The 27,881-nt window shown below is 47.5% G+C and overlaps 2 protein-coding genes and 1 long non-coding RNA gene across 5 annotated transcripts in view; all 3 read left to right on the top strand.

Moving 5' to 3' along the window:
• The first annotated feature begins 648 nt into the window (after positions 1 to 648).
• LOC109264750 (uncharacterized) lies at positions 649 to 1,439 on the top strand. Its single transcript, XR_002078846.2, has 2 exons — positions 649 to 842; positions 1,218 to 1,439. It is a non-coding gene; the product is annotated as an uncharacterized LOC109264750 (long non-coding RNA).
• Positions 1,440 to 4,003: 2,564 nt separating this feature from the next.
• CUNH2orf72 (chromosome unknown C2orf72 homolog) lies at positions 4,004 to 14,041 on the top strand. 3 transcript variants are annotated; one of them, XM_019445613.2, is made up of 4 exons: positions 4,004 to 4,707; positions 7,484 to 7,597; positions 11,224 to 11,259; positions 11,408 to 11,516. In XM_019445613.2, exons 1-3 carry the CDS (start codon positions 4,101 to 4,103, stop codon positions 11,226 to 11,228), a joined length of 726 nt encoding a protein of 241 aa, XP_019301158.2. In that variant the 5' UTR covers positions 4,004 to 4,100; the 3' UTR covers positions 11,229 to 11,259; positions 11,408 to 11,516. The 3 variants fall into 3 exon arrangements, with proteins under 3 accessions (XP_019301158.2, XP_019301157.1, XP_019301156.2); XM_019445611.2 differs by lacking the exon at positions 11,224 to 11,259 and having other exon boundaries at positions 4,006 to 4,707; positions 11,408 to 14,041; XM_019445612.2 differs by lacking the exons at positions 7,484 to 7,597; positions 11,224 to 11,259 and having other exon boundaries at positions 11,408 to 14,041.
• Positions 14,042 to 21,569: 7,528 nt separating this feature from the next.
• The window catches only part of PSMD1 (proteasome 26S subunit, non-ATPase 1), a 94,072-nt gene continuing 87,760 nt past the window's right edge, over positions 21,570 to 27,881 (top strand). Inside the window, exons 1-4 of the mRNA XM_019445609.2 lie at positions 21,570 to 21,750; positions 26,178 to 26,221; positions 26,858 to 26,931; positions 27,110 to 27,279. Coding sequence (XP_019301154.1) covers positions 21,735 to 21,750; positions 26,178 to 26,221; positions 26,858 to 26,931; positions 27,110 to 27,279 — 304 coding nt within the window. The 5' untranslated portion in view covers positions 21,570 to 21,734. The remainder of the gene's footprint in view (positions 21,751 to 26,177; positions 26,222 to 26,857; positions 26,932 to 27,109; positions 27,280 to 27,881) is intronic.

Below are 27,881 nucleotides of genomic sequence, written 5' to 3'. Positions count from 1 at the left end.
GTGGGGAAGGAAAAAAGACTTAGGGACAGGGGAAGAGAGGAGAGGAGGGGAAGGAGGAGTGGGTAGAAGGAGAAGGGAAGGAGGGGGAGGGGAAGGGGGAGGAGAATGGGGAGCGGGATGGGGAGGAGGACGAGAGAAGGGTTGAGGGGTAGGGTAGAGTGGGGAGAGAAGGATGGGGAGGGGAAGGAGGGAGGGGTTGAGGGAAGGAAGAAGATAGCCTGAAAGATCGGGAGACTAGAGGAGAAAGGAGGTACCCGAAACCAGACCAAAATCACTCCTTTTTCTCCAAATCAACACTTTTCTGTCACTCTTCCTACCAAGTTCTGCTTGAGGGACCATGAGGAAGCAAATTGTTCCAGAAATCCCAGTTTCACTCTACATCTTCATTGAAAACCAGAGAAATCAGAAAAAGCCTATTTGTTTCATGATATTGTCGAGGGCATGGACACAGAGGAGGGAAAAATAATCTTGGCTTCCTGCCTTTTTTTTTTTTTTTTTTTAAGGTCTTTGTAGTTTCCTGTTAATTTAATCCCTGAACCTTCGCCATGTAAATAGCGCAGGTAAAGATAAACTTCACTGGCCCTGGACTCTGACCTTTGTTTAACACCCACCCCTTCTCTGATTCATTCTCCATCCCACCTCTGGAAGGCTTGGAATTGTTACCTGGAAGTTTAAAGCCGAAGAATAAATAGAATAAATGGCTCGCGGCAGAGCATGTTGGTTTTAGACAAGCCTGGCAAGACAGCCCAAAAATAAGAGCAATGCTCTAGTCAGCTGCTGTGTCTTCCTCTCTTCCTCAAAAAAGTGACCTCGCTGGGGTCCATTACCTGTCTATTCGCTAGGTAGGACTCCCACAGGCTGTCACCTCTGCACTTCTATGCACCCAGGCTGTGCTTTGCTGGCCCTGCACTGTACCATTTACTCAGACAAGAGTGATTTAAGCAAATTATTTAATCCCTCTTACTCAGTATTGTTGAGCACCCCTGTATTTATTTCTTTTCTTGTTGGAGTGCTTCCTCTAACAGTGTTTTCAAAGGGTGGCTATTTGCGAGAAAACTTCCGACCCTTTAAATACCTGATAACTTAGCTAGAAATCAAAAATCTAGGTTCGAAGTTCTTTCTCTTTGATACTTTAAAAGTATTATTCAACTATCATCTTAAATGCAGTGGTGCTGTGAAGAAATCTGAAGTCAATCTGATGTTTGTTCCTTCCTCAGCCCTCTGCTATCCAGGTGCCTGGAATACAGATGTGATGGCTGGCGCGGACGCTGCTAGCTTGGATTATGAAGATGAGATGGGGGAATAGTGATCTGGATTGAAACCTGAGTCCTCAAGAACCAGTGATACAAAGCTACTATGTCGACCATGAGCGGTCCACCCCCACACTTCTACAAAAGGGAAAAAATAAACTTTCATTGTGTTTGGAGTCTGTATTATCAGTAGCTGTTATTTGGAGTCTGTGTTATTAGTAGCTGAAATGAATCGTAATTCATGTCTTAATTAAATCTGATTAGTTTTCCCAGTGATTGATACTCACCTGGATATCAGCTACCCTGGAAGAGGCTAAAGCCTAAATTCTACCTTGTATCCCTCCTGGGGAGCTCAAAGAAGGGAGGGTGGCGGTGAGGACAAGGGAATTGCCTCTGGCATTACAGTGTAGACTTGGCTACCTCCAGGTCCCTCAGACCCCCCTCTGACCCTTACCAGGCACCTTGCTCAAGGGACTTCTAGGCACTCTCCCTTGGCCGCTACTCTTTTCATGAGCTAGGTCATGTGAGTGGAATGCCCTGACCCAGGCAGGGGGAAGAAGGGCCTGGACTTCGAGGGGCTGCCAGGTCCGGTTGTGCTATGCTTCTGACTCCAGCCTGATGTTACCATTCCTGGCCAGCACAACTATTTTCTGCCTCAGAGCGCCAGGGCAGTGATGGCGATAACTGTGGGGCTGGGGCTGGGCAACGATCCATCCAAGCCGATGCGGGCAGAGAAAAGTACATGTTGTGAGACATTCACTCATCCTACCCCCTTCTAGGGCCCCCAGTCCTTACCTGCAAGGGATTGCTGTTTCCTTCCCACCCTCCATGACCCAACCACCTGGTGCCTCCAAGGAGGTAGGATTGGGGGGTGGGAGGGGCGGGGAGAAGTTCTCATGGTTTGTGTGTTGCTTTCTTAATCCTCATCAACCCCCCTCTTGTTTCTGTGGCATCTTCAGGATTGTATTCACAGGAAGAGGCCAGCATCTCAAGTACGTGACCCTTTTGTCAGCTCTGCATTACTTTTCTCATAGCACCGATCACCATCTGAAGCTATTATTTATGCGTGTATTGTTTTCTCTCTCTCTCTCTCTCTCTACAAGTCCCCACTAGAACAGCCTATCCAGTAGGGTAAGCTGTCTCCCCAGCACCGGGCACAATACACGGCAGAGATGCTCAGTACATACAAGTTGAGGGACTGAATCACTGAGCTGGTGCTGGAACCCAACCCTGCTTCTGGCCCAGGGCTTCCAAATCTTGGGCTTTTCCCACCCAAGCCCCTGGATCTGTGCCCTGAACAAAGACCGTACACAATGAGAAAAGCTTTCTATGAACCAGGCTCACAACAAAGATATGGGGTCCTTACTCCAAGCACTGGCTAAAACAACTGCTGAATAATTTCGACTTAGGGCAGGGCTGCTTGCACATCTTCAAATTCCCACTGCTTGCACACAGTAGGTGCTCAAAAAAGGTGTGTTTTATTGAATGGACATACAATTTCTCCGGGAGGAGATATTTCAGTATAATCATGGGGGGTGGCAGGAAATAGGGTAACTGAAGAGCACATTGGAGGTTATATGGTGAAGGAGAGAGCTGAGCATGAATATGCTAGTGACCGAAAGGGAGTCATCGGAAGTAAAGCACTGTCCACTGCCACAGCCATTAACCTCGTGCAGCTATTTACATTTCATTAAAACGAGATAAAATGTAAAATTCAGCTTCTCAGTTGCTAATAACAGCCACATGTGGCTTGTGACTACTGCATTGGACAGTACGGATCATATAAAATATTGTCATCATCAAAGAATGTTCCATTGGACGAAGCTGACCTAGACCCTTAGAATGAAAGTAAATGCACCCCTGCTTCTAACTTGGCCTACTGACATCCCCTTGTCACCCCGTAAACCACCACTGCCCCTGCCCAGATCACAGCACCATCAGTGCCCATATCTGCCTTCTTAAGCTTTCTGCTCCACAGGGAGTAAAGCTGTCGGCCTTCTTAGTTTTCACATCCTTCCCCCCCAGCACCTGGGGCACTGCCCTGTGGACGATAAGTATTTGTTGCAATAATGAACCCTCAATTAGCTTTTGTTAAATGCTAAGACCCAAAAGGTGAGTTAAGTGACAGAAGAGAAGAAATCCCCCTTTCCATTCTTTTCTCACCTCCCTACCCCATTGTCTGCTTTCCGTCTCTGGTGCCCCCTCCCCCCCCCCCCCCCTCCATCAACTCTAAAGCCGCATAGTTAGAGGAAGGTTAATTGTCAGGCTCAGGTGATGATCTCATAGCCAGGGGACGGAGCCTGGAATCAAGCTCCACACTGACAGTGTGGAACCTTCTTGGGATTCTCTCTCTCTCCCTCTTTCTCTCTTTCTGTCTCTCTCTCTCTCTCTCTCTCAAAATAAATAAAAATACACATTAGGGGGGAAAAAAAGAAGTATCTGTTCCAGGTCTCAAACCGATCTAACTTGTGAAGGTGTATTTGTTCACATAATTTTCGGTCTTCCTTCACCCTCGGCTGCCCTGCTCCTAGTATGTGCTCAATTTGTGTTTGTTGAATGGATGGATGAATCGGTGCCTGTATACACGGCCGGCCGGCTCGGTGTCCCCGCGTTGCCACAGACACTGCGGGAGGAGCCGCCCTTAGAGCCCTGGGGGGAGAGCCCCAGCCGCGCCCCCCCCCCCCCCCCAGCAGCCGGCTGCGGCACGGAAAACGCGGCCCGCGGGCCGGGGGTCGGGCGGAGCTTGGCCCTCGGGGGCGTGTCCTACTGGGCCCGGGCGCCGGCGCCTGGAGAGGGGCGCTTCTGGCGCGCCCTGGCCCCGGCGGCCGCAGAGGACGCGCGGCGGCGAGCATGGAGCGCGAGCTGGAGGAGCTGGCGGCGCGGCCCCCGCGCCCGGCCGAGCCGCCCTTCCAGGCGCTGGTGGAGGCGGCGGGCGGCCGCGGGCAGGTGCTGCTGGTGGGCGAGCTGTGGGAGCGCGAGCAGAGCCGCGCACTGCTGCGGGACTTCGCCCGGGCCGTGTTCCCGCCGGAGCCAGGCGCGGGCAAGCCCGGCGGCGCGGGGCCCGGGGCGCCGGGGGCCGGGGCGCCGGGGGCGCAGAGGCCGCCCGGGACGGCGGCGGCGCGCGCCATCCGCTCGCCGCTCGTCTTCGTGCTGTGCCGCGCGTCCTCGCTGACCGCCCGCGAGCCGCGGCGCCGCCTGCGGGAGATGCTGCGGGACGTGCGCGGCCGGCGGCGGGCCGGCGCGGCGCTGGTCGGGGTGCTGGTGGCCGAGGCCGGGCCCGAGGACGCGGTGGCGCCGGGGCTGCGGCTCCTGGAGGCGCTCCTGCGCGCGGTGTTCGGCCGCCAGGCGGGGGGCCCGGTGCAGGCGGCCGCCTACCGCCCCGGCCACCCGGCCTCCAGCTTGGCCGTCCAGGCGGCCGCCTGCAGAGCCCTGCAAGCTGCGGGGCCCGCGCGTGCAGGTGAGACTACGAGGCCCGGGAGCGGGCGGGCGGGCGGCGTCGGGGGGTGGGGGGGAAGACCCCCCCAAGTTGGAACTCTTTAGGCCGGCTTCCCTCCTGGTGCACCACAGTAAACTGAGGCCGGGAGAGAGGGGAGGTCCTAGCACTAGGTCTTCCAGCTAGCGCAGTGGGCCCTGGGCACCGGGTCCAGTCTGTTCCGGAAGGATCCAGAGAGCCTTAGAGATGCAGGAGGGCTTGGAAAAGCCGAGCGGGCAAGCTCAAGGCAGGGGAAGTTGGTGGAGAGAAGACTGGATTGGGCTGGGAGCTGGGAGGAGGGAGAGGAGGTGAGAAAGCCTCAGGATACCCAAGTTTAAAGGTGGGGAGGGGAACAGACCCGGGACCAAGGGCTTGGCGGTGCGCGGAGCTTCTAGGACGCTGTGCAGCTAGAGATGCGACGGGGACGGGGAGGCTCAGTGCAGAAGCGCCAGGGGCTTATCATAGGAATAAGGAAAGGAATAGACGCCAAGACTTGGAGGTAGGGGGACAGGGTGTGAGGGACTGAGGGCCCAGAATTTTCTAATCCTCCTTGGCTACCCACTCTGTGCGCACCCACTGCTGTGTTTCTATGTTCTCCTGAAGTGGGAGGAGGGGAGTGAGGGGCTTTTCCCAGCCTGGGTGACGACGCTGGGGGCAGTGTCAGAATCTACTCCACCAACAAGAGCTTTTCTGTATCTCAGGATTAAAGTACAGACATTAAGTGTAGCTGGATCCGGCAAAGCTGAGAGGTGGCAGGATTGTTCTTTGCGTTCCCAGATCCCTCCCCACCCTCACTTTTCCAGCATCTGCTGCCCCCCAAGCCCTCCAGCCTTCCCTTCTTGCTAAAGAGTTAATGAAGACAGAGACTGTGTTCTGCTTCCCTGGGCACTGGTGTGTTAACCAGAAACTGGGAGATGCCAGGCTTGCAGGGGAGCCTTTTCCAGCAAGGAGACCTGGGACCTCTGACGGCACAAATGTCACAGACCTACCAGCTAGCCTGGCCTGCCTGGGTGAAGGCCGTGCAGCTCAGCCTTAGAGCCTGCCCCAACCTCCCCCCACATGCCTGCAACCCTTTTCTCTCGAATCTGTGAGCTAGCCAGCTAAATTTGAAACTCTGCAAGCAGTATCCTGAAAGACGTGGGGAATGTCCTGAGGTGGGTTATTACTGTGATTGTGGATGCCAGCTTCTTCACTGACCTGGCCCCATGGGGCAGAGGAGGGAATTTACACAACCAAATATTCTGTGCTTAATGAGCTGGTGCCTAGAAAATTCTGAGTTCTCAGTCTCTTAGCCCTCTCCCGTTCTCCAGAAGCAACTTTTAATGCCCCGGAGCCAAGCGTGCTCTGGCCTCCTAAGTTTTTGTACACATTACAGTTGCCTTGAATGCAGTTGCCTCGAATGAAAGCAATTTTTCCCATCCTCCTCTTCACCTGACCAATCCCATCTCATCTTTTGGGACTGGACTTCCTCTTCCAGGAAGCCTTCCCCAACCCTCCCTACTCCCCCTTGTAAATTTGCAAGTGAAATCCCAGAATTCTTAACGGGGTGGTTTTGTCACTTTCCCTCGTAAGTGACATTATATTCCCATTTCCCAACACCCTGCCTGGCCTGCAGAATCCTTGCCTCCTATCAACACTTAAGAAATTTTTTTTTTTAATTTTTTTTAACGTTTATTTATTTTTGAGACAGAGAGAGACAGAGCACGAACGGGGGAGGGTCAGAGAGAGGGAGACACAGAATCTGAGCTGTCAGCACAGAGCCCGACGCAGGGCTCGAACTCACAGACTACGAAATCATGACCCGAGCGGAAGTTGTCCACTTAACCAACTGAGCCACCCAGGTGCCCCAACACTTAAGAAATTTTAACACTCTGCAAGGGAATCATTCTCTACTGCTTAAACTCGTTTCTACTTTTTTAAAAACATACTAAACAACAATGAAACCTTTCATGACCAAAAGTCATGAGTGTGGTTGTAACTCATTGTCCCCTGGTTTCTTCAGGGTTCTTGCAGTGGGTGGCACCATGGCTTCCTTTGCTACGGTTTTGCTGGCAGCTGGGTCTGGCTTTTTAAAGTTTTCCAGTCTGTTTCCTCCCTGCCTGATGGTTATTACACTTTCAGGTTGCCTGCCTTTTAGCAGTGACCTTTTACCTAGTTTATGTTTAGTTCAAATCCTAATCCAACTAAGCATCCAGTCTCGTTAGGAGAGGGTACAAATTAAGAGTAAATAGATCCCGAGTAAGGATTTATGAACAGGACATTTTGTGTCCCAATTGGCTTTCTCCAGAGAGTTGGGACTCTCTGGGACTGAGGTGCTACTATATAATAAGGAAACTAGACTCAACATGTAATTGTTTTATTGTAATTATCAAAAGAGATTAAATCTGTTCCCATTAAGAAATAGTTTGAACTAAACCCAGGGGGAGAATTTCTGCTCTTTGAGTATTTTCTCTGGTGCTATGGAATTGTTAGTTTCATGGCAGTTGTGTTACACGGTTTCCCAGGCACGATACCCACATCATAGGGTTTTGAAAAGATAAAATAACATAATATATATAAAGCAATCTTTGGGGGGGGGGGGCTCAATTTTTTAAGTATAAAAAGTCCACCCCATTTTATAAATCAAAATCCTTGTGTTTTTAATCAAACAGTTGAAACTAGGGCAGTTGATGATTGAAGCTCTTGGTTTGCTGAACAGACAATCTCTCAGTCCTGTCAAGCACACTCACCTGCTGCCTCTGGGACTTTGTGTTCTTTCTAGTGGCAGGAGCCTGGGAGAGACCCGGCCTCCCAGCACTGCTGGCATGCTTTTCTTGGGGTCCCTGGAGCCGGGGAAAGGACCCAGATGCCACCTCCCCCAGTGACTCAGCTCAGGGTGAGTGTGCTGCCTTCCTGGCCTTCTGGACCCTGAGGGCCAGGTGCTTGGGATTATGGGAATGGTCATGTGCTCACAGGGACCTGAGGGATAGAGTGGACCAACATCCATGGAGCACCCGCCATGTGCGGGGCGTGGAGGTGAGTGATGTGAGGTGCCCCTGCCACTGGGCGAGGCACACAGGCTCCCCAGCAGGGCTCTAGCCCCGTGGGTCTCTGACTAATGAAGGCAGTTGGTGTGGGCAGGGCTGCCCTGCAGGTGCCTGCCAGGTCCATAGCGGGGCACTTGGATCCAGACGCATTCCATCTCCCCTGAGGATCCGGGGAGTATCAGGAACGAGTGACCAGGCAGCTAGGGGTTGGAGATCGTCCCAGGCGGAAATGGTAAGACTTAGAGAGGAAGTACTGTGAACGAAGGCTTGACGGCATGATGTCATGCTCCAAAAAGGAGTCCCTTGTCGGGAGAACTGGGGGTGAGGTATGGGAGACTGGTTAGGGCTAAGGCTGAAGAGGAGAGTTTAGATCAAATTGGGACCCTGGACCCAAGTGTCTGGGGAATAGTGAGCCGCTGGTCATTCTGAGCGGGGGTGTCCAGATTAGAGGTGTTTGGGAGAGGTGGCAGACTGCAGAGCAGGGAGAGACAAGAGGCAGAACCAGTTAGCAGGGGACCGCCCGGTCCTAGGAGGAACAATGGGCAGCTTGGACCCAATGCTGGCAGTTTGGGAACGGAGAGGAAGGAACTCAGCCTGAAGCCATTTTTAGGGTAGGATCATCAGGCCACTAATAGGAGAAGGGGAGGGAAGAAAGTCCTGCGAAGTCCCCAGAAGCACTCTGTAGGCATTGAGGCTGTTGTGACAGAGACAAGAAGTACCGGGGGAGTTAAGTTGTAACCAGCCGAATGTATGTGGCCTGCACCCCCAAAGTGTACTGAACAGTACAGCTCTGTTACAGAAACGGGCAATGTTTTATTTACTTTTTAAAGAATTTTTTTAATGTTTATTTATTTTTGAGAGCGAAGGAGGGGCTGAGGGAGAAGGGGACAGAGGATCTGAAGCAGGCTCCGCACCGTCAGCGGAGAGCCCCTGTATGTGGGGCTCGAACTCACGAACGTGAGATCATGACCTGAGCCAAAGCGGGACGCTTAACTGACTGAGCCACCCAGGCGCCCCCGGGGGCAAATGTTCTTTATGTTCAAAAAAAATCATAAATCAAATCAAAAATCAGAAGGTGAGGTATCAGCCTTCTACTGGCACGTAACAAGTTACCATAAACTTAGTGGCTTAACACAATGCCCATGAATTCTTCTTGATTTCCATGGGTTAAGCCTGGGCAGGGCTTAGCTGGGCCTTCCGTTCAGGGTCTCATAAAGCTGCATCAGAGTGTCTGCCGGGCTGCAGTCCTTTCTGGAGCCCGAGTCCTTCAAGCTCACTTCGTTGTGGACAGAATTCACTTCTTTGCTGCTGTAGGACTGAGGCCCCTGCCTTGTTGGTGGCTGTTAGCTGGGGCTGTTCTCTGCTCTGACAGTCACACCTCTACACATCTCTCAACACAACAATTGCTTCTTCAATTAGCAGGAGACTTTCTAGTCTCCTGTTATGTCACTTAATCATCAAATGTCACCTTTGTCATATACGGTACCCTAATCAAGGGATTCACAGGTCCCACCCACACTCAGAGAAGGGGATTATTCAGGATGGATACACCAAGGAATGGAAATCTTAAGGGTCATCTTAGAATTCTGCCTATCACAGGTGAAAGCTCAAAAAAAATTGAAAAAGCAAAACAAGTATTTAAGTCATTTGCTTAATTCTGCCACTTAAAAGTAACTATAATCTGCATTTTGGTGTAGACCATTCTATTCATTGATCCACTTGTGTTATAGAAATTTTAATAAATATACTTCTATATAATATATGCATCATCTGCAAAATGCATCAGATATTTAAAACATTTAATTACAAAAATGTTCACTTCAACTTTTGAATCATCATTTTGGATATTTTTGGGAACCAAAGGAAAAAAATAATAAAGCAAAGGAATCCTAAACAATTTTACATAGATCTTGTATAACTTCCCCCTCTGTAGCATATAACAAATTTTTTTAGTGTTTTTCAATTTATTATTTTTATTTTTGAGAGAAAGCACACACAGCATGTGCATGGGTAGAGGAGGGCGAGAGAGAGAGAGAGAGAGAGAGAGAGAATCTCAAGCAGCCTCCACGCTCATTCCAGAGTCTGATGCAGGGCTCGATCCCACGACCCTGGGTTCATGACCTAAGGTGAAATCAAGAGTTGGATGCTCAACTGACTGAGCCACCCGGGCATCCCAACAAATTTTTTTAAGTTCTGTTTGGTTAAGTAATCTCTACACCCCACTTGGTATTCAAACTTATGACTCTAAGATCAAGAGTCACATGCTCTTCTTTTTTTTTTTTTAAGTATATTTATTTATTTTGAGAGAGAGAGGGAGGGAGGAGCAGAGAGAAAGGGAGAGAGAGAATCCCAAGAAAGCTCTGTGCTGAGACTACAGAGCCTGATGTGGGGCTCAAACCCACAAACCGCAAGATCATGACCTGAGCCGAAACCAAGAGTCGGATGTTTGACTGAGCCACCCAGGTGTCTCTGTAGCATATAACAAATTATTTAATCTCAAGTAGAAGCAAATGTATTAAAATGAAAATTGCACTCATGGACTATGTGTAGGCAATGATATAACATATATAATAAATGTAGGATTATACAGACATTTATACATACTGTTTTGCAATTAGCTTCCTTCACAATAACATATGGTGACTGCAGTATTCCACGGCAATGATTGCATATCAACGATATCTTTTCTCTTTTGAGGGGATGGTGTGTAATTGTAGATTCACATGCAGTTGTAAGAAATCATACAAAGAGGTCTTGTGTACTTGGCCCAGTTTCCCCCAATGGTAACATCTTGTGTGAAACTATTGGATAATATTACCACTGGGATATTGACATTGAAACAATCCACAGATCCTCCTCAGAGTTCCCCAGTTTTACTTGTATTTGTGTGTGTGTGTGTGTGTGTGTGTGTGTGTGTGTGTGTGTTTAGTTCTATGGAATTTTATGTATCTTTTTTTTAAGGTTTATTTCTTTCTTTTGAGAGAGAGAGCGTGCACATGTGTGCATGCAGGGGAGTGGCAAGGGCAGAGAGAGAGGGGGAGAGAGAATCCCAAGCAGGCTCTGCTCTGACAGTGGCGAGCCCGACTGGGCTCGAACTCACGAACCGTGAGATCGTGACCTGAGTTGAAGTCAGATGCTCAGCCGACTGAGCCACCCAGGCACCTGCCCCGTGCATCATTTTTAATGCCCGAATCCCATCCTGTGGGTGAGCCATGGTTACCCCATCCCGTGGTTGCACATCTAATCGGTATGTTTGCTTTCAGCTGCAGGCAGAGAAAGCAAGCATAGCAGCACAGGCATTCAGTATCTCACCTAAAAGACGGTCTAGTGGTAGAGTCAGCTTCAGAGCTGGTCGATTCAGGGGCCCAGATTCTTTCCTTCTCTCCGCTGGGTTGCCCTCACTCTTGTTTCATCCTTGGGTTGGTAGCAAGACGGCCGCAGCAGCTCCACTAATTATCCCTAATTATCTCCATAGGATAAAATCCTAGAAGTGGAATTCATGGGTCAAAGGGTATGTACATTTTTAAGGTTTTTGATATGTATTTCACTGTGGTTTTTAAGTAGATATTTGCTGGAGCCAACTCTCTCCCTTTCACTCCTAGCTTATTCACTCCCAAACTTGACCTTCTGATTGGGTGGTTCCTGCTCTTGTGTTCCAGATCACCTCCAGGACCCTGAGGAGGAGCTGGCCCTGACAGACGTGTTTCCCAATGGAGACTGTGAGGACCCCAGAAAGGGGCTGAGAGCCTGTGATGGATTTGTCCACGCTCCGGCTGAGCCCGCTGCAGACTCAAGATGAAGGCCGGACACCCGGACTGCCTGGGCTCGAACCTGCACTCTGGGGACTGGCGCCTTCTCACTGAGCCCCCTTGCCTCCATGGTGACCTTGGAATGGTGGTAACCACAAAGGCCCCTGCTGCCAGGGGGCTGCCGCATTGAGCCAGCTGGGAAAACTTATTTTCCTGGAACCTGCCCCCACCTCATAATTTGCTCAATCTCTGATCACAGTGAGGTTATTTGTTCTTTCTGTACCTCAGTTTCTCTGTACCATTGGGACAGATGGCTGTCTCCTTTGAGGCTCTGTGGTGCTGTGGCAGCCTGTGGTGTGTTTGCATGAGCATCCATCATTTCAAGTGCGACTGGAAAGAACTCTGGACCAGAAGTCATCAGATCTGGGGGGAGTGGTCTTAGACATGTCACTGAACCTTTGTGGCTTCTGTTTCTCAAATACATGAGGGGACTACCAGCCCAGGGGCTCTCACCCAAGGGCCAGGCTGCTGCTCCAGGCAGCATTGGAAACTTTGAGTGTGTGTGTGTGTGTGTGTGTGTGTGTGTGTGTGTGTGTGTGTGTGTGTTGGGAGGGTTACTGTAACTATGAGGTGCCCTTGGCACTTAGTGGTTATTTTACAACGTACAGGACAATCTCAAACAGCCAATTATTGTTCCATCCAAATTGCTCATCATGGCAACCTTGAGAAACTCTGGATGAGCCAATCCCTTCTCCCTGTGAAATTCTAGGAAGAGTCCCCTGGAGCAGAGAGGGTTGGGCTTCCCAAGACCCTGGCTCCCAGAGCAAGCCAAAATAAAGACTGCATTGCTGCCCTGGGGGCCTATTGGGCCAGAGACAAGACATCCGAGTACTTTGCATGCCCTCTCTCTTCCTCATGTTGACATTGATCTGTGCCAAAGCCTTTGAGAATAAGAATGCTAGGAATGGCCCACAGCACCAAACAAGGAAAGGTAGGAATAAAGACATGGGACTTTCTCTCGATCTCAGGCCCTTGTCCAAGGTCAAAGCAAACCCAGCCCAGAGGTGCCAAGTTCCTGAATCATTTTTTCTCTGTTTATGAGTCAGACAGGGTCAATGATGTTCCCTTAAAAGCCAGGAAAGCCATCCGTTCACTTGTAGAAGGAGCTCTGCATTACCTCCATTGCCTTCCTTGCCTGCCCCTGGAGTTAATACAGTCTTTGGAGTGGCAAGCGCATCTCCTGATTTTCTGTGGTAGGAAGCGCTATCTAAGCAAAGTAGCTGAATTCATTCATTCGTGCACGGTTTGCTCAGCAGACGTGCTGTTGGGCAGGTTTCTGCCCAGCGTTCTGCAAGATGCTGCATGACTTCCAGTAGTTATTTTGGTTTCCATTTCTGGTACCAAAATGTGGAATTGGGGTTGAGGGGTTGTATGAGATCAAGGAGGGTCCCTTCTGGCTCTATGCTTCAATTTATTCTTCATAATCAGCCTAATTCAACCCCTCTCTGCCTCATGGGGATAGTGTAAGAGCAGACAGGGTGACATCTTATTTGGGGCTTGGTTAACAGCAGGTGTCATTTTAATAATGCAAGGCTGTCTCACCGATAAGTGGACCCAGCTGACCTCCTTCTCCGCAAGAATGAACTCAATGAATTAACTTTTGATTTTGTTTTAAAATGGGGAGACTGGTATTTTTGAAGCTGCTATATTTTTCTATTTCTCTGTTAATTTCTTTGTAATAATTGGGTTGGAGTTTTGTTGTTTGGTGGGGGGAGGGAGCTTTTATTAAGTTAGGAAGTTATCTAAGGCAGAAGTTCCAAGGCACCCCACCTCTGCTGTGTTCAAAAATCTTTCGTATTTGTTAACAATATTTGAGACTTGAGAGATTGCACATAAAAAAGCTAGTTTTCTAGGGTGGAGGATGGGGCAATGCCATCATCTCCAGTTTGCTGCAACCCCCTCCCCTGATTGGAGGCCCCCTCCCAGCCATCTACACCGCCCCCTATACACTGCACTTCACTCACGTAAGCCACCTGCCTGATCCTGAAGGACATATGAGTTTGCAAGCCTGTGGGGTAAAGGGTGGTTTGCATATTATTTTTTCATTGCTTTCAGTATCTCTGGTGAATAGTTGAAGAGAGAAGATCTTTACTGAGATTTGTGTTCTGCCTCCCAACAGATAAACACAAGACTGAGATCCTTCCGGGTCTAGCTTGGCTTCCTTGACACATGGCTAAGATAAGCGCTGTCCTTTTAGGAACAGTCTAGTTGGTATTTTCTAGCAGACAGAAGAGTTAGGTGCTGGAAGGGATGACCTTGGTGGTAGATCTCTTCCAAGGACTCTTCCGAGGCATGAAGATTGGACGGGCCTGTCCGAGAATAGAGGCCCCAGATTAAGTTGGTACCAGGAGCCATTGGCGAAGACCTCCGGTCAAGTCATGGTCTGGACTGTTGGGTATTAATCCTTCTAATATGGCAGTAATTGTGCTGCTTCTGACTTGAATCAATAATTCCTTATATCTAATAAAACCAAACCGTACCTCATTGCTGTCTAATCAAAACCAGAATGGATCTTCCCTTTCATTTTCATAAGGTGTTCCTTGCAAGGGCCCCTGGGAGCAGAGCATCTGGGCAAAAGGTGGGAACTTCTGGAATAGTTTGGCCTGAAACTCTTCCATTGCCGCCCTAGATCACACCTCCACCACCCTATTGGCCAGAATTGGAAAATCTATAGCTGGAAAGTAAATACTTGAAATTTTTAAAAAAGATAACATTGAGCTTGGTATTTAACAGGATGTGTGTGTTTTGTGTGCCCATATGAGCATGTTTAATGAGGTCAAATGGCCTTGCCTGAGTCTCGGAGAGCCCTTTATCATTTGTGTCACGGTTTCTTTCCTCTCAAAGAATTTGTCTCCAAGACTTGCCACACAGAAGGCATCCCTTGGTTGTCAAACCAAAAACAAGGCAAAGCTGCAAAGGGGCCAAGGGCCGAGCCCCCCATACCTGTGTGCTCTAAACAAGTCCCTCTTATCCCAGACAGAGAACCCAGGGCCCAGCCTCACCGGAAAAGGTGATGACAGCCATGTTAACCTGATGGCAGCTGCACTTCAAAGTGTAACAGAACCGCGCGGCGGGGCTGGGTTCCCTGTAGTCAGCAGGCCTGCACTTTGTCCTGTTTGGATGGCAGTGGAGACAACCTTTTGTTTTGTACCCAGGGGCTGCACAACTCCCCTCTGACCTGGTTTTGTGTGTTAGTGGATCAAAGATTGAGACAGACCGTTGTTTGTGTAATTTTAGAGTTCAAAGGAAATGAGGTACAAGGCAGCGTGGATGACAGGATCCTGCATGAATTCCTCAGGTGCCTTTGGCCCCCGAGCCAGAGCCCTCTGGTTGCATTATACTTGGGGCTGCCGAATCGGGAACAGAAACAGGGCCTACCAGCCGGGCCATGCCATAGCTCACAGACCTACCGAAGGGACCAGGGTGTGGGATTGCTTGGCTCCAAAGTTGGGCTGGGCACTAGGGCCACTGTGGGTCCAGGGCTTGGCAAGGGCGAGAGACCCCTCTGGCTTCCTCCCTGAGCTCCCCAGCCCCAGCCAGGGCTCCTGCTTCAAATGCAGACCCACACCTGCATGTTCCATGGCTGGTGAAATTCAGAGACACTCCAGTAGGAGTTCAGATGTTAAGTCTTAAGTCAGACTTCTTACTGTCGTTCTCTGCACTTATTTGGAGTAGTTAGGCACTTAGTCCTTGTGACTAAGCTGTCATTTTGAGTTCTGGTTACCAATACTGGGCCTCTGTCTTGTCACCCTGCGTTCCCTTTTCCTCACTGGTTAGTGAGGTCTTCTCAGATCATTTCCCCAACCCCAGACTATTCTAACCCTGACCACCTGCTCTCCCAGATATATCGTCCACTCCAGAACTCCTGGCTGCCAGGACAGCCACTCCAAGCCCCTTGCTCCCTGATGGGAGTGGGTCTCACCCTTAGCCTCTGCCCCTCAGTCCGGTCTGGTCCAGCACGTGCCGGCACCAAAGAGCAGAACCAGGCCCAAATGGCAAGTCGCAACAAGAGTTCTGGGTAGGTGTAGACCGGCCCTAAGAGAAATCTAACATCAGGAACATATATATGTAGGTTTAGATTTTCTAGTAGCCACATTAGAAAAAAGTAGAGGCGCCTGGGTGGCTCAGTTGGTTAAACATCCAACTCGTGATTTTGGCTCAGGTCATGATCTCACAGTTTGTGAGGTCAAGCCCCATATCGGGCTGTGCACTGATCGTGGAGCCTGCTTGGGATTTTCTCCCCCTCTCTCTGCTCCTCCCTTGCTCATGAGCACTCTCTCTCTCACTCTCTCTCAAAATAAATAAACTTGAAAAAAAGGAAAGAAAAATAATTGACAAAGCAATGAAATTAATTTAAATAATATATCTTATTTAGCCCCATATATCCAAAATAATATTATTTCAACTTAAATATAAAAAGATTTTGAGACATTTGACATCTTTGAAATTCTGTGAGAATTTTACACTTCGATCTCAATTCAGACACTAAATTTTTGTTCAAAGTACTTGATATTGTTCCAAACACACTTAGAAGTTTCCCATAACTGAGTTGGGTGCCAGTCTTTAAGTTTCAATGAAATAAAATAAAATTTAATTTAAAAATCAGTTCCTGGATTGAACAGCCACATATCCAGGGCTCAATATCACCTGTCGCTAGTGGCCACCGGATGTGAAAGCAAGAGTCTAGAGAACACTGGAAAGGTGGAGACCTGTCTTGGGGGTTCACTGTGGGGTTCCCACCCACCCCCCCCCCCCCCCCCCAGACTCCCAGCAAGGAGTTGTCCTCATGGAGACCATGCCTAGCTAGGGTGGAGAGCTTTCAGCATCTCGGATGGCTTTGCAGGTCTCTGGGCCTCGGTCCACCCGGGGCGGTTCTGGCCCCATCCAGGCCTTTCCCTCCCACCAAGCACCCGCCCACCGGAGGCCCACGTCACCCGCTGCGTTTCACGCTTCTACTCCCGAGAACAAATGCCTTCCCTCTAAAAGCACGTGGCAGGCGTGCTGTACGTGAAGCAGTCAGCAGCCTCTCCGCCAGGCCCTGTGACATAAGATCTGAGGTTCATTGAACGCTGCTCTGTGCCAAACCCTTGACTAGGGCACCCCCCACCCCGGACGAGTGGCCCCGCCAGGCAGGTGGACCCGCCCCCTTTACGCCTGGGATCGAGTGACCCCACCGCCACAGCGCCGCTAAGCGGCAAAATATCGGAGATTTGATCCTGCTGTTCCTGGCTCCGACGCCTGCCCGAATCAACTCATCACGCTGCTGCTCAAAAAGCAATCAAGCTCGATTCTTGGCAGGAATGAGCCCTCCTAAGACCCAGGATTCAAATGCCAGGAGGTGGGGCGCCGGGGTGGCAGGGAGAGGGGGATGTGGGTGGCCACAGGGTCTCGCACGTAGCGGAGTTTTCTGCCTTCCGGGGAGCACTGTGGCCTCTAGAAGGCGCCGCGCCGATCAGGGAGTGGCTCCAGGCAGAGCGTGGTACTGAACCCTTTTTGAGGTGGGCCCACTGGTTTCTTCCCTTCACCCTGACAGAGACCCCGGCCAGGCCGATACCCGTGTGAGCCCACAGATGACCTTGTCTGGGCTCTGAGAACTTTTGTGTCGCTCCTAAATTTGGAGGGAGATAGTTGTTTATGAACAGAGCACTGGCTAAGAATTATTTCTGTGGTTTTGGTATGTCCTCAAACTTCTTTGAAGATAAATATATCTCATTTTCAAATCTTGGAGAGGGATGGGAGCCTGGGTGGCTCAGTTGGTTAAGCATCAGACTCTTGATTTCTGCTCTGGTCACGATCTCATGGTTCGTGGGTTTGAGCCCTGCGCCCAGTTCTGCACTGGCAGCACAGAGCCTGCTTGGGATTCTCTCTCTCTCTCTCTCTCTCTCTCTCTCTCTCTCTCTCTCCCTCTCTCACTGCCCCTCCCCTGCTCTCTCTCTCACTCTCTCTCTCAAAATAAATAAATAAACTTAAAAAAAAAATCTTGCAGAGGGCAAGGGTTTGAGAGACATAGGTGTGAGTTCTAGCATTGTTCATCCATTCATTCAACAAACATTTATTGAGCACCTACTGTGTGCCTAACACTGTGCTAGTTACTATAGGTGACACCGAGATGAATAAGATGTAGCTTGTTCCCTTGAGAAGGTCCTGGTCCAGTTGGAACATGGGCAAGGAGACAGGATACTAACTGTGTGGGGTAAAGTCTGTAAGAGGGCACATAGTGGAGTGGTCAAGAAGGCCTACCCAGAGGAGGAGTTGCTTGTTAGCTGAGGGGGAGAGGGAGAGGAAGACAGCGGGAAGAGCAAGTACCAAGGTCAGAGACGAGGTGCATGGCAGCATGGCCACTCTGGGACATAAAGATTGAGGGTAAGCAGGGTTGGGTGAAGGTCTTGGGGGAGAGAGTCCTTGTCTTCCTTGTTTTTGATTGTGCTCTGGGCTGGCTGGGAAGAATGGACTGGGGAATCATGAGATGGTAAGCAGGAAGTCAAAGCTGTTGGAAGCTGTCGCAGCCAGGAAAGAAAAGGGGCAGCCAAGACCGGTGGGAAATGGAGCTGCACTAATGTGAGAGACACTAGACTGACCAGATCGGGTACAGACCAGGTGAGGGGCAGTGAACAGTCAAGTGCACGCCCCAGGGCCCCGCTACGGTAGCTGTTGGGTGCCCTTCACCACACTGAGATCAAGGCAGGAGACAAGAATGGAGCTTTGAGGTTGTTGAGTTAAGGATTATCTAGCAGAGATGTATGGTGCGTGTGTGGGTCTGGTGCTCGAGAGAGAGGACAGGCATGCAGGGATCTATTTTAGCGTATAGCAATGGGAGGCATTGATCTCTCACAGGGAGAATGCGGAATGAGACAAAAGCTATGGACAGAAAGAAACTCAGAAGAACGAAGCATAAGAATCGAGCTCGGGATGAGGGCTGAGGGTTTCAAGGAGTAGAGGCAGTGGTCAGAGTTGAGTTTTGAAAAGATCGCCCTGAGTAAAGAATGCACAATTGAATGGAGAGGAAGAAACCAAAGGCCTGGAACAGCCATCCAGGTGGAAAAGCAGAATCCCCAGGAAGAGAGGGAGCCCCTCACAGGGTTCCCACAGGGCTCAGATGAGGTTGTAGCAGCTGCAAGCACAGTATCCAAGCCAGAGACATGATTGTCCTTCCACAGGGAATTTCTTCTCTTTGAAGAGCAGGGGTGGTGACTGGCCTCCTCGTTTGTTTTGTTTTTTGTTTTTGTTTTTGGGTTTGTTTTTTTTTTATGAGAGATGGGTGGGGCCAGAGGGAGAGGGAGAATCTTAAGCAGGCTTCATACCGCAGTGCAGAGCCCCACGTGGGGCTGGATCTCACCACCGTGAGATCATGACCTGAGCCAAAATCAAGAGTTGGGCACTCAACTTGACTGAGCCACCCAGGCACCCCTCCTCTTGTTTTAGAACATTTTGAATTAGTTGCCAACATTTATTTTTTTATTGAGATATAACTGACACGTAACATAGTGGTTAGTTTTAGGTATACAACATAATGACTGGGTATGTGTATATATTGGAAAATGATTACCACAATAAGTTTAGTTACCATCCAGCAGGGTATCAGTATAATTGTTTTCTTGTGTTTAGAACTCTAAAAACTTTCATATATACAATACAATACCTTTAACTATAGTCACCATACTGTAACATCCCAGGACATCTTTTTAGATTGAAGTATAGTTGACACACAATTATACATTAGTTTTAGGTTAATAGACCTGTTTATCTTATAACTGGAAGTTTGTACCTTTTGACTACTACCTTCACCCATTTCACCCAAGTTACCACCATTTTTTTAAATTAAAAAACAATTTTTTAATAATTTATTTTGAAAGAGAGAGAGAGAGAGCATGCACATAAACGGGGGAGGGGCAGAGAGGGAGAGAGAGAGAGAAGAGAGAGAGAGAGAGAGAGAGAGAGAGAGAGAGAGAGAATCCCAAGCAGGCTCCATGCTGTCAGCACAGGGTCCAACGTGGGGCTCAATCCCACGAACAGTGGGATCATGACCTGGGCTGAAACCGAGATTCGGACACTTAACTGACTGAGCCACTCAAGTGCCCCCAAGTTATCACCATTTAAAAGTCATATTTCATATGAAATTCTGATTTCTGGCTTTTCTTGCAAGAGTCATAAGCTTTCAGGGGCACCTGGGTGGCTCAGTTGGTTGGGTGGCCGACTTCGGCTCAGGTCATGATCTCACAGTTCATGAGTTTGAGCCCCATGTCAGGCTCTGTGCTGACAGCTCAGAGCCTGGACCTGCTTCAGATTCTGTGTCTTCCCCTCTCTCTACCTCTCCCCTGCTCACGCTCTGTGTCTCTCTGTCTCTCAATAATAAATAAACGTTTAAAAAATTAAAAAAGTCATAAGCTTTCACAACAGCAGCCCTACATTTTGCACAGCAACGCTGGGCTACTCAGCCCCCGCTCTCTTTCAATGGGACGCTCATTCTTCGTGTTCATACAGTTGTCACCACGCCCTCCTGCCTCCCTGACACTGTTAGTTGCCATTCACCATCATGCTGATCTAATATTATACTCAGACTGCTTCACTCCTTTACATCACCTGTTACATTTGTGATTCCTCTAGAAGTTTCGGGCATGCAAGCGTCTTTATATGAGGGATTGGCCAAAATGCATCCGTAAAATGATACTCCCAGACATCTGTTTATTTTTTGTGCACACTTCCCAGGGCAGTGCCTTTCATCCTGAGCTATAGGTTCTTCAAAAGTGTTTCATAGTTATATTTGATATATTTTAACAAGCTTGGCTTAAGAATACTAATTTAAAAAATTCACACATACACTCCAACATGTTATCAAGCAAATTTTAATTGCACCGCAAAATATTTTTGTGCCAGTAGATTACATTGCTTTCACAAGGCCTCAGAAATAATCCTGATTTTTCTCTTTCAGAAATAATCTTTTCTAACTGCTATCCAATCGATGAGTCACTTGATGATGTAAGGCAAGTGGCTTAAAAATGCCACCATCTGTCTCTAACCTTTGTCAAGGCTTTCTCAGTACTGGCTATTGAAGCAAATTGGCCATGGAAGCTGGTGTATGACTGCAAACAGGGACCACAACTGCCATTTCAAATTAGGTATATGAAACACCAAGAACCTGTTGTTATTGGAGGAAAGAAGAATTAGGCAAGTGGAAAACAAGAATGGAAAGCTTTTTTTTTTTTTTCCCTTTGGGACATTTTCACTGTATATGTTTCTACACTTCTATAAAACAATGTACTGTGTTAATGACTCTAAATGTAAAACAAAATTCTCATGGTTTAATTTTATTCGAAAGCAGTGAATACGTAGGGATTCATTATGACAATGAAGCATTTCTGTGAGGATTTCTTTAGAAGACAGGTTCTGCTTTTTAAAAACTTTTGAGACTCGGGGCGCCTCGGTGGCTCAGTCGGTTAAGCATCCGACCGCTGCTCACGGTTGGTGAGTTTGAGCCCCACGACAGGCTCTGACAGCTCAGAGCCTGGAGCCGGCTTCGGATTCTGTGTCTCCTTCTCTCTCTGCCCCCACCCCACTTGCACTTTGTCTCTCTCACTCCCTCTCTCAAAAATAAGTAAACATTAAAAAGTGTTTTTTAACAAAGAAATAAAAACTTTTGAAACTCATTTCTCTAAGAAAAGGCTCTTTGCCCTGCTGCCAAAAGCTTGAGGTGGATGCTGCAGAGAGACCGCCCAGGCGGCAGGTGGCGCTGCGAGCTCCGCGAGCACCTGCCCGCAACACCCTTTCTCTGAGCAATGGCGGGTGATGGTGGGGTCCTCTTTCTGGGGGTGGCCATTCTGAAGCCTGATCGCAGGTGCGCAGTGGTGTCCGCGCCCCAGCGGGAGCGCCGAACCTCGAGGAGGGTTGAAGAAAACATGGAGCTCTCCTGCACCCTTCAGCGAGGGCCAGGGCGGCGGTCGGGGCGCAGAGAACCGCAGGCCGGGGGAGAATTCGCGCCGAGCAGCAGGCGGGGAGGCGGGCAGCCCCGGAGCGGGCGGGGTCCTGGAAGAGAAGCGAGCCGGCGGCCTGAGGAGGCTACTGACTGAGCAGCGCACCGGGAGAGCGAGCAGGCGCGGCGGAGTGGACGGGCCCGGAGCTGACGGATACACGGCGCGGCCGGGACGGCGAGCGAGCGGGCAGGCCTGTGCGGGACGCAGCCATGATCACCTCAGCTGGTGAGTGCGACCGCAGCCGGCGCCGAAAGGGAGGAGCCGCCACGCCGGCTTTTAGCTGAGTCAGGGCCGGTGACTGGGCACCTCCCGGCGGAGCGCCGGCCCGCGCGGCCCCTCGCTGCCCACGGCCCAGCGCCCGGGCCGGGGGCTGGCAGTCCGGTCCGGCCTCTCTGAGGGCCCCGCGTCCCCCTCGGGCTCGGGGGAATCGCGCCGGCTCGGCCGCCTGGGCATCCCTCCCCAGTCACACCCCCGTGCCCGGTCCCGAGGGGCTACCTGGGCCCTTCTCCGGCCCCGGGGCGGTGGAGGTTCTCAGTTCTGCGCCTCCCGAAGTCGGCCCTGTGGGGCCGTCTCATCCATCCCAGGGCTTCCTCGCAGGTGCCCAGGATGGGCCGGTCCCCCTGTGCGGTCGGCCGATAAGGCGGCCTCCCTGCAAGTGCTCTGGCCCCATCCTCCTGCTAATTACATTTGAGGCGGGTGGTTTCTGGGCCTATTCCAAGAGGATTCAGTTAAAACGCCCAGACAACTTTTGTGTTCGGTGAAGACAACACCCGGGGACAGCATTACGCTGCGAATCATTGTGTGGTTTGGAGGCGAGGTGCTCAGCAAACATTCTGCATTGAGGAAAGAATTCGCGGGTGTGCGGAGCAGGCTTCATACGCTTAACGTTGTATATGCAGATTCGGGTAATGACATTTGAAATGGGATAAGCTGTGCAGGTCTGGCGGCGATTTTTAAGTCCCCTGCTACAAATTGATTTGCGTGTAGCTGCCCACAGCCTTGATGTCTTTCTTTCTTTTCTTTTCTTTTCTTTTCTTTTCTTTTCTTTCTTTTCCTTCTTTCTTTTCTTTTCTTTTCTTTCTTTCTTTCTTTTCTTTTCTTTTCTTTTTTCTTTTCTTTTCCTTTCTTTTCTTTTCTTTCTTTTCTTTTTTCTTTTCTTTTCTTTTCTTTCTTTTCCTTCTTTCTTTCTTTTCTTTTCTTTCTTTTCCTTTCTTTTCTTTCTTTTCTCTTCTTTTTTCTTTTCTTTCTTTTCCTTCTTTCTTTTCTTTCCTTCTTTTCTTTCTTTTTTTTCTTTTCTTTTCTTCTCTTTCTTTTCCTTCTTTCTTTCCTTTTCTTTCTTTTCTTTTCTTTTCCTTCTTTCTTTCTTTCTTTTCTTTTCTTCCTTCCTTCTTTCCTTCCTTTCTCTTTCTTTCTTTCTTCCTTTCTTCCTTTTTTGCTTGCCTGCTTACACACCCTTTTCTCCTCCTGTTTTATTTACGCTTGTCCCTCAAGCATTTTGTTGTGAGCTAGGCTGGTGATCAGAATAACTTGTAAGGAGCTCAAAACCATGCATTTGTGGGGATTGCTGAAAGAAATTGGTGGAGACCCCAGGGACGTAATCGCTACTTTGAAAGACTTCAAGAGCCGTCACCTGCACCTGGAATCAGACTTTTGCCCCCAAAGAATACAAATGAGATGAATTTGAGCTGAATAAGGGCAGTTTTTCCAGTCCCGGCTCTCTAAGGATGCAATAAGCCTGAAGTCTCTTTCCATTTGTAAACGTAGGCCTCGTTTCACTTCACATCTGTCCACTACCACTGCTTCTTTGCCAGAGACCGCCTGTTCTTTTGCCTGGGTTCCCGTAACAGCCTGAAGATGAGGTTTTTCCACTGTTACCTGCATACATTCCGTTCTCCTTGTTGGAGTCAGGGTATTTTTTTTTCGAACTTTAATCACACAATATCATCTTTCTGGCTTTGAATCTCCCGTGATTTCCACTGTGTTTAGAACCAGATCCAGTCTTGTAACCCGAGACTTCCCTGGCTGGATACCTGCCTTGTCCTACACCACTCACTACATCCGAATCTTACTGGCCTTTCTGTTCCTTGAGTATGTCAGTTTCTCTCCTCCCTGAGGACCCTGCCCTCTTTTTAGACTCTTTTTCCTCAAGTTGTCCCTTAACTTCTCCGTCTTTAGTCTCGGTTCGAATGTTAGTCTTTCCTGATCATTCTGTTAAAACATGTGCCTGCCTCTCTTCGCCTTGGCTGTCCCCTCCCTTCATCGCAGTCCTGTGATTACTTTGTTTACTTGCCTGATAGCTTTCTCTCTGGTACAGTTTTGGGCGACAGACTTGTCATTTTCATAATTCTTCGAGCACCGTCAGGCAGATGGCAGAAGTCCACAAGTATGTCTTGAATGAAGAAATCATTAGTCAGCTGATCAAATCAATAAATCAATCCCTAAAGTGTTTTGGAGGCTGAAAAAGCACTTGGTGGGAATATAATGGGAAGAATTTAAACCTTTTGGTGGTAAGAATAGAGGCCTTTGAGGTCCTACTCTGAGACTGTGCTGATGCGCTATATTTGTGGTGAGTGTGTATTTGTTACTATCATTTGTTATGTTTACTGAATTACTTAGCTTCTGCTCCAAACCTTTTGTCACCTTATTTCCTGTCCTCTGGCTCACAGTGGCTTAGGATCTGTCCCAGGTGCTAAACAGGCTAGCCTCATGGTTCTGGTGTGGATTCATCCGTTCATTTGTTTATTTGTTCTCTACTCACTTGCTAGGCACTAAGAACACAGTGATGAATAAGAGGTGAATGTGGATTGTTACATTTTTCAAACCATTTGGCAGAGAAAGGGAGTGGAGAGATAGAAAGATAGGTGGTTACAGGAGAGAGATGGAAAATTGTTTTGTTTTGTTTTTTTAACATAATATAGGCACAGAAAGAGAAATTATGCTACAAAGCTTTAAAACAGTAGCCTCCCACTCCTCTTTCCTCTTCTTAATCCCTGGAGACAGCCACTTTCAACTTTTAAGCTGTTTCCACTGGAACACACGTCACTATGTATAAATCACATCCAAAGTTTTCTATAAACTGATTGGATAAGTTACATAGTATCTGCTTACTTTTTATTAGGGCAGAAGAGATTTTTCTAGCATGCTAAACTTCTCACATTCCTTGTGTGTCTCCCCTCCCCTGTCCAAAGGAGCGTTCTATTTTGTTAAGATGAGAAAGATTTGTGTATGGAGTGTAGAGTATCTGATTTAGTTGTGTTCCATGAACAAAGGCTGTGTTTCTAAGCCAGGATAACCATGTAACAAGCTAGTCATAAGTGAAACCAAATAGGAGAGTGTAAAAAATTCATTATCTCTTTTGGTAAAAGCAGTTCAGACACATCATTGATGATGGGCAATGGGTAGCATTTGTAGTACGTTGATGAAGTGTTCTGTTGTTCATGATCTGTTCCGCATTTAAAGCATTCTTGTCTATCAGCTATCCACGTCACTAGTTCAAAATCCCACCCATTACATTTTTTAATTTGTTTTCTCTCCACTCTGTCAGTTTAGCCTCTCTGTTCTGGACTTGTCCTACCAAACTAGAGTACCAAGAAGTTCTTTCTATTTGCTTTTTCTTTTAGAATAGCATTATGACCTAGCCAGCACCATGGTGTGATTTTGTTGGCTATATTTTGTATCCTTTCCTGTATGGCTCTCTAAAGACTGCTGGAGTTATTTGGCAGACTGACACCAATTAAAAATGGCGACATCTCCTAAGTAAAGTTGTCTTGATCAACTTTAATCAACTCGCAGTTTGAACTCAGTGTTCCAGAATGATTTTAAGACCTACATGGAAAACCTGTATCTGAGAGACCGTTTCTTTGTGGTCTAAGGACAGTAATTTCCCATATGTTTTTTCTAATAATCCCTTTGACTGTATTTCAAGGTGTATTCTTTTGGAGAGGTTAGTTGTTTCCTTTACTCTCCAGTGTTCATGTTAACACTTCAGGGTCACGGGAGGAACACTGTGCTTGGGTACTTAGAATTCAGAACAAGTCAAATTGCTCATCATTTCACATAACTTCTAGGTTACTTGTGATAAAAAGGAGGTGCCTTGAAATAATTGATGTATTTTACCCTGTTGAGTTGATTACTCTCTTTTTTTTTGGTAAATAATTTTATAACTGTTGGTTTATTTTGTGTGAATAGATTTGTTCTCAAACAAATTGTCTGGGAAGGTTTCTCCTTGATCAGTAACTAGGCGAGTGATTATCAAACTGTATTATCAGCATCCCAAGGAAAACTTGTTGCCCTGTAACTGGACCCCACCCCCACATTTTCTGATTTAGTAGATCTGGAATGAGGCCAAGAATTGCATTTTTAACAAGTTCCCAGGTAATGCTAATGCTGTGGATGCAAGGACTACACTTAGAAAACTATTGAATTTGGCAAATAATGTGATATATGTGGTGTCATGGTATCATAAGGATTTGATAACATAATTCTTAAACTTGAAAATATACGCATTTATAGATATAAAGAAAAATAATTATTGTAGTGAAGTCACTCCTCAAAAAATGCTTATTTTTTCCAACTGTGATATATTTTTGAATAAGCAGTAGCTTCTTTCTTCGCATATACTTCATTATCACGATAAACCTTTTGTTTTATAGCTGGAATTATTTCTCTTCTGGATGAGGAAGAACCACAGCTTAAGGTATGAGTTGAAGAAAAATTAACTGGGGTTAATAGGAGTGCTGTGAAACTCTTTGGCTATAGTGATATTTGTGTATTTTCCATCATTTAAAATAGCCATCTTACCCAGTCTATACCCATTCAAATCTAGCCCCAAAGGACAGTATTTTGGCAATAGCAGTTGTTCATTTAACAAAGCTAAGGTAAATAATTCTCAATATGCCACCAGAACACTCCCTTCACCCTTGTTCCTTTATCAAAGGAAAGCACAAAAAATTGATTCTCATGTGTCACGTATTTTTAAATTATTTTTATTTGATTGAAATTTGGAATGTATGGTAAGAGGCTCTACACACCTGAATTCATTTATGTCCAGAGTTGTAGTCAACTTTGTATATACAGAGAAGAAAAATGTTCCTTATGGTAAGGAATGACCTATGGCTAGTCTGATGTTTTATGATTAAAAACCAAGGAAATGTGTAGACCTAAGAGACAACATAAGTCAGTTAATTTTTGTGTTTGTCATAGTAAAAATTTTAGTAAATGTGACTGAGAATTTGGCCACTGATTTATTGGAAACATTTTTTTTTTTTTTTTTTTTGAGAAAATGTAATTGTAAGTCTCTCTCAAAATTGAATTTTGGTTTTATCTTCTACAGGAATTTGCACTACACAAATTGAATGCAGTTGTCAATGATTTCTGGGCAGAAATTTCTGAGTCTGTAGATAAAATGTAAGAAATTATTTTATTTCTATAAATTGGATTCAAGTAAATCAACTAATCTCTGTGGATGTGGATCATATGGCTTATTGATTCCTTTAGAAATTTGCTGCTACTAAACATATTTAGATTTGGGATTTTTGAGAAGAAGCACAGTTTAAGATTGCCCATACTTCCAAATTTCTTTCAGAGAAGTTTTGTATGAAGATGAAGGTTTCCGGAGTCGGCAGTTTGCAGCCTTAGTGGCATCTAAAGTATTTTATCACCTTGGGGCTTTTGAGGAATCTCTGAATTATGCACTTGGAGCCGGTGACCTCTTCAATGTTAATGATAACTCTGAATACGTGGAGACTATTATAGGTAATTATTCTCCATCTGGTAAGGCTTTATCTTGTTGGCTTCTCTCTTGCCGTAGTGCACATAACATTTTTTTTTTCCCGATTACTTCTTGCTCTTGCCAAATTTAATTCTTAATCTTTTTTTTTTTTTTTAAGTTTATTTATTTAGTTTTTGAGAGAGAAGGAGAGCAAGGGCAGGGGAGTGGCAGAGAGACAGAGGGGAAGAGAGAATCCCAAGCAGGCTCTGTGCAGGGCTTGATCTCACAGACTGTCAGATTGTGACCTGAGCCACAACCAGGAGTTGGATGCTTAACTGACTGAGCCACCTAGGCACCCTGCCAAATTTAATTTTAATTGGAAGTTTATAATCTTATAATTTTATGCAAGCTGAGTTTTTAGATCTGCCTTCCAGTTTTGTGCTTTATTATCTTTTGACATAATGAGCAGTAACATTAGTAACAGTAATAATGAAGATGCCTACCTCACAAAACATTTTAAGAATTAATCTGATAAATTATTCAGAAACTGCCTAATCAACACAAAGATGGTTATCTTACATTATGGTTATTGCTACTCCAGTGAGCATTCTGTAGCATGAAAAAGTTCAGTCAGATTATTATGAGT

This window comes from Panthera pardus, unplaced genomic scaffold, assembly GCF_024362965.1.
Source record: "Panthera pardus isolate Hobbes unplaced genomic scaffold, ASM2436296v1 HiC_scaffold_10, whole genome shotgun sequence".
Taxonomy (NCBI): domain Eukaryota; kingdom Metazoa; phylum Chordata; class Mammalia; order Carnivora; family Felidae; genus Panthera; species Panthera pardus.
Note: the sequence above shows the minus strand (reverse complement) of the source record. Positions and strands in the feature narration are given on the sequence as shown.

Bases quoted from the DNA above. Each gene is read 5' to 3' on its own strand.
- CUNH2orf72 (XM_019445611.2), top strand. From the start codon at position 4,101: ATGGAGCGCGAGCTGGAGGAGCTGGCGGCGCGGCCCCCGCGCCCGGCC. The intron at 4,708-7,483 runs GTGAGACTACGA...TGTTCTTTCTAG, and splicing joins TGCGGGGCCCGCGCGTGCAG to TGGCAGGAGCCTGGGAGAGA. The intron at 7,598-11,407 runs GTGAGTGTGCTG...CTTGTGTTCCAG, and splicing joins CCCCAGTGACTCAGCTCAGG to ATCACCTCCAGGACCCTGAG.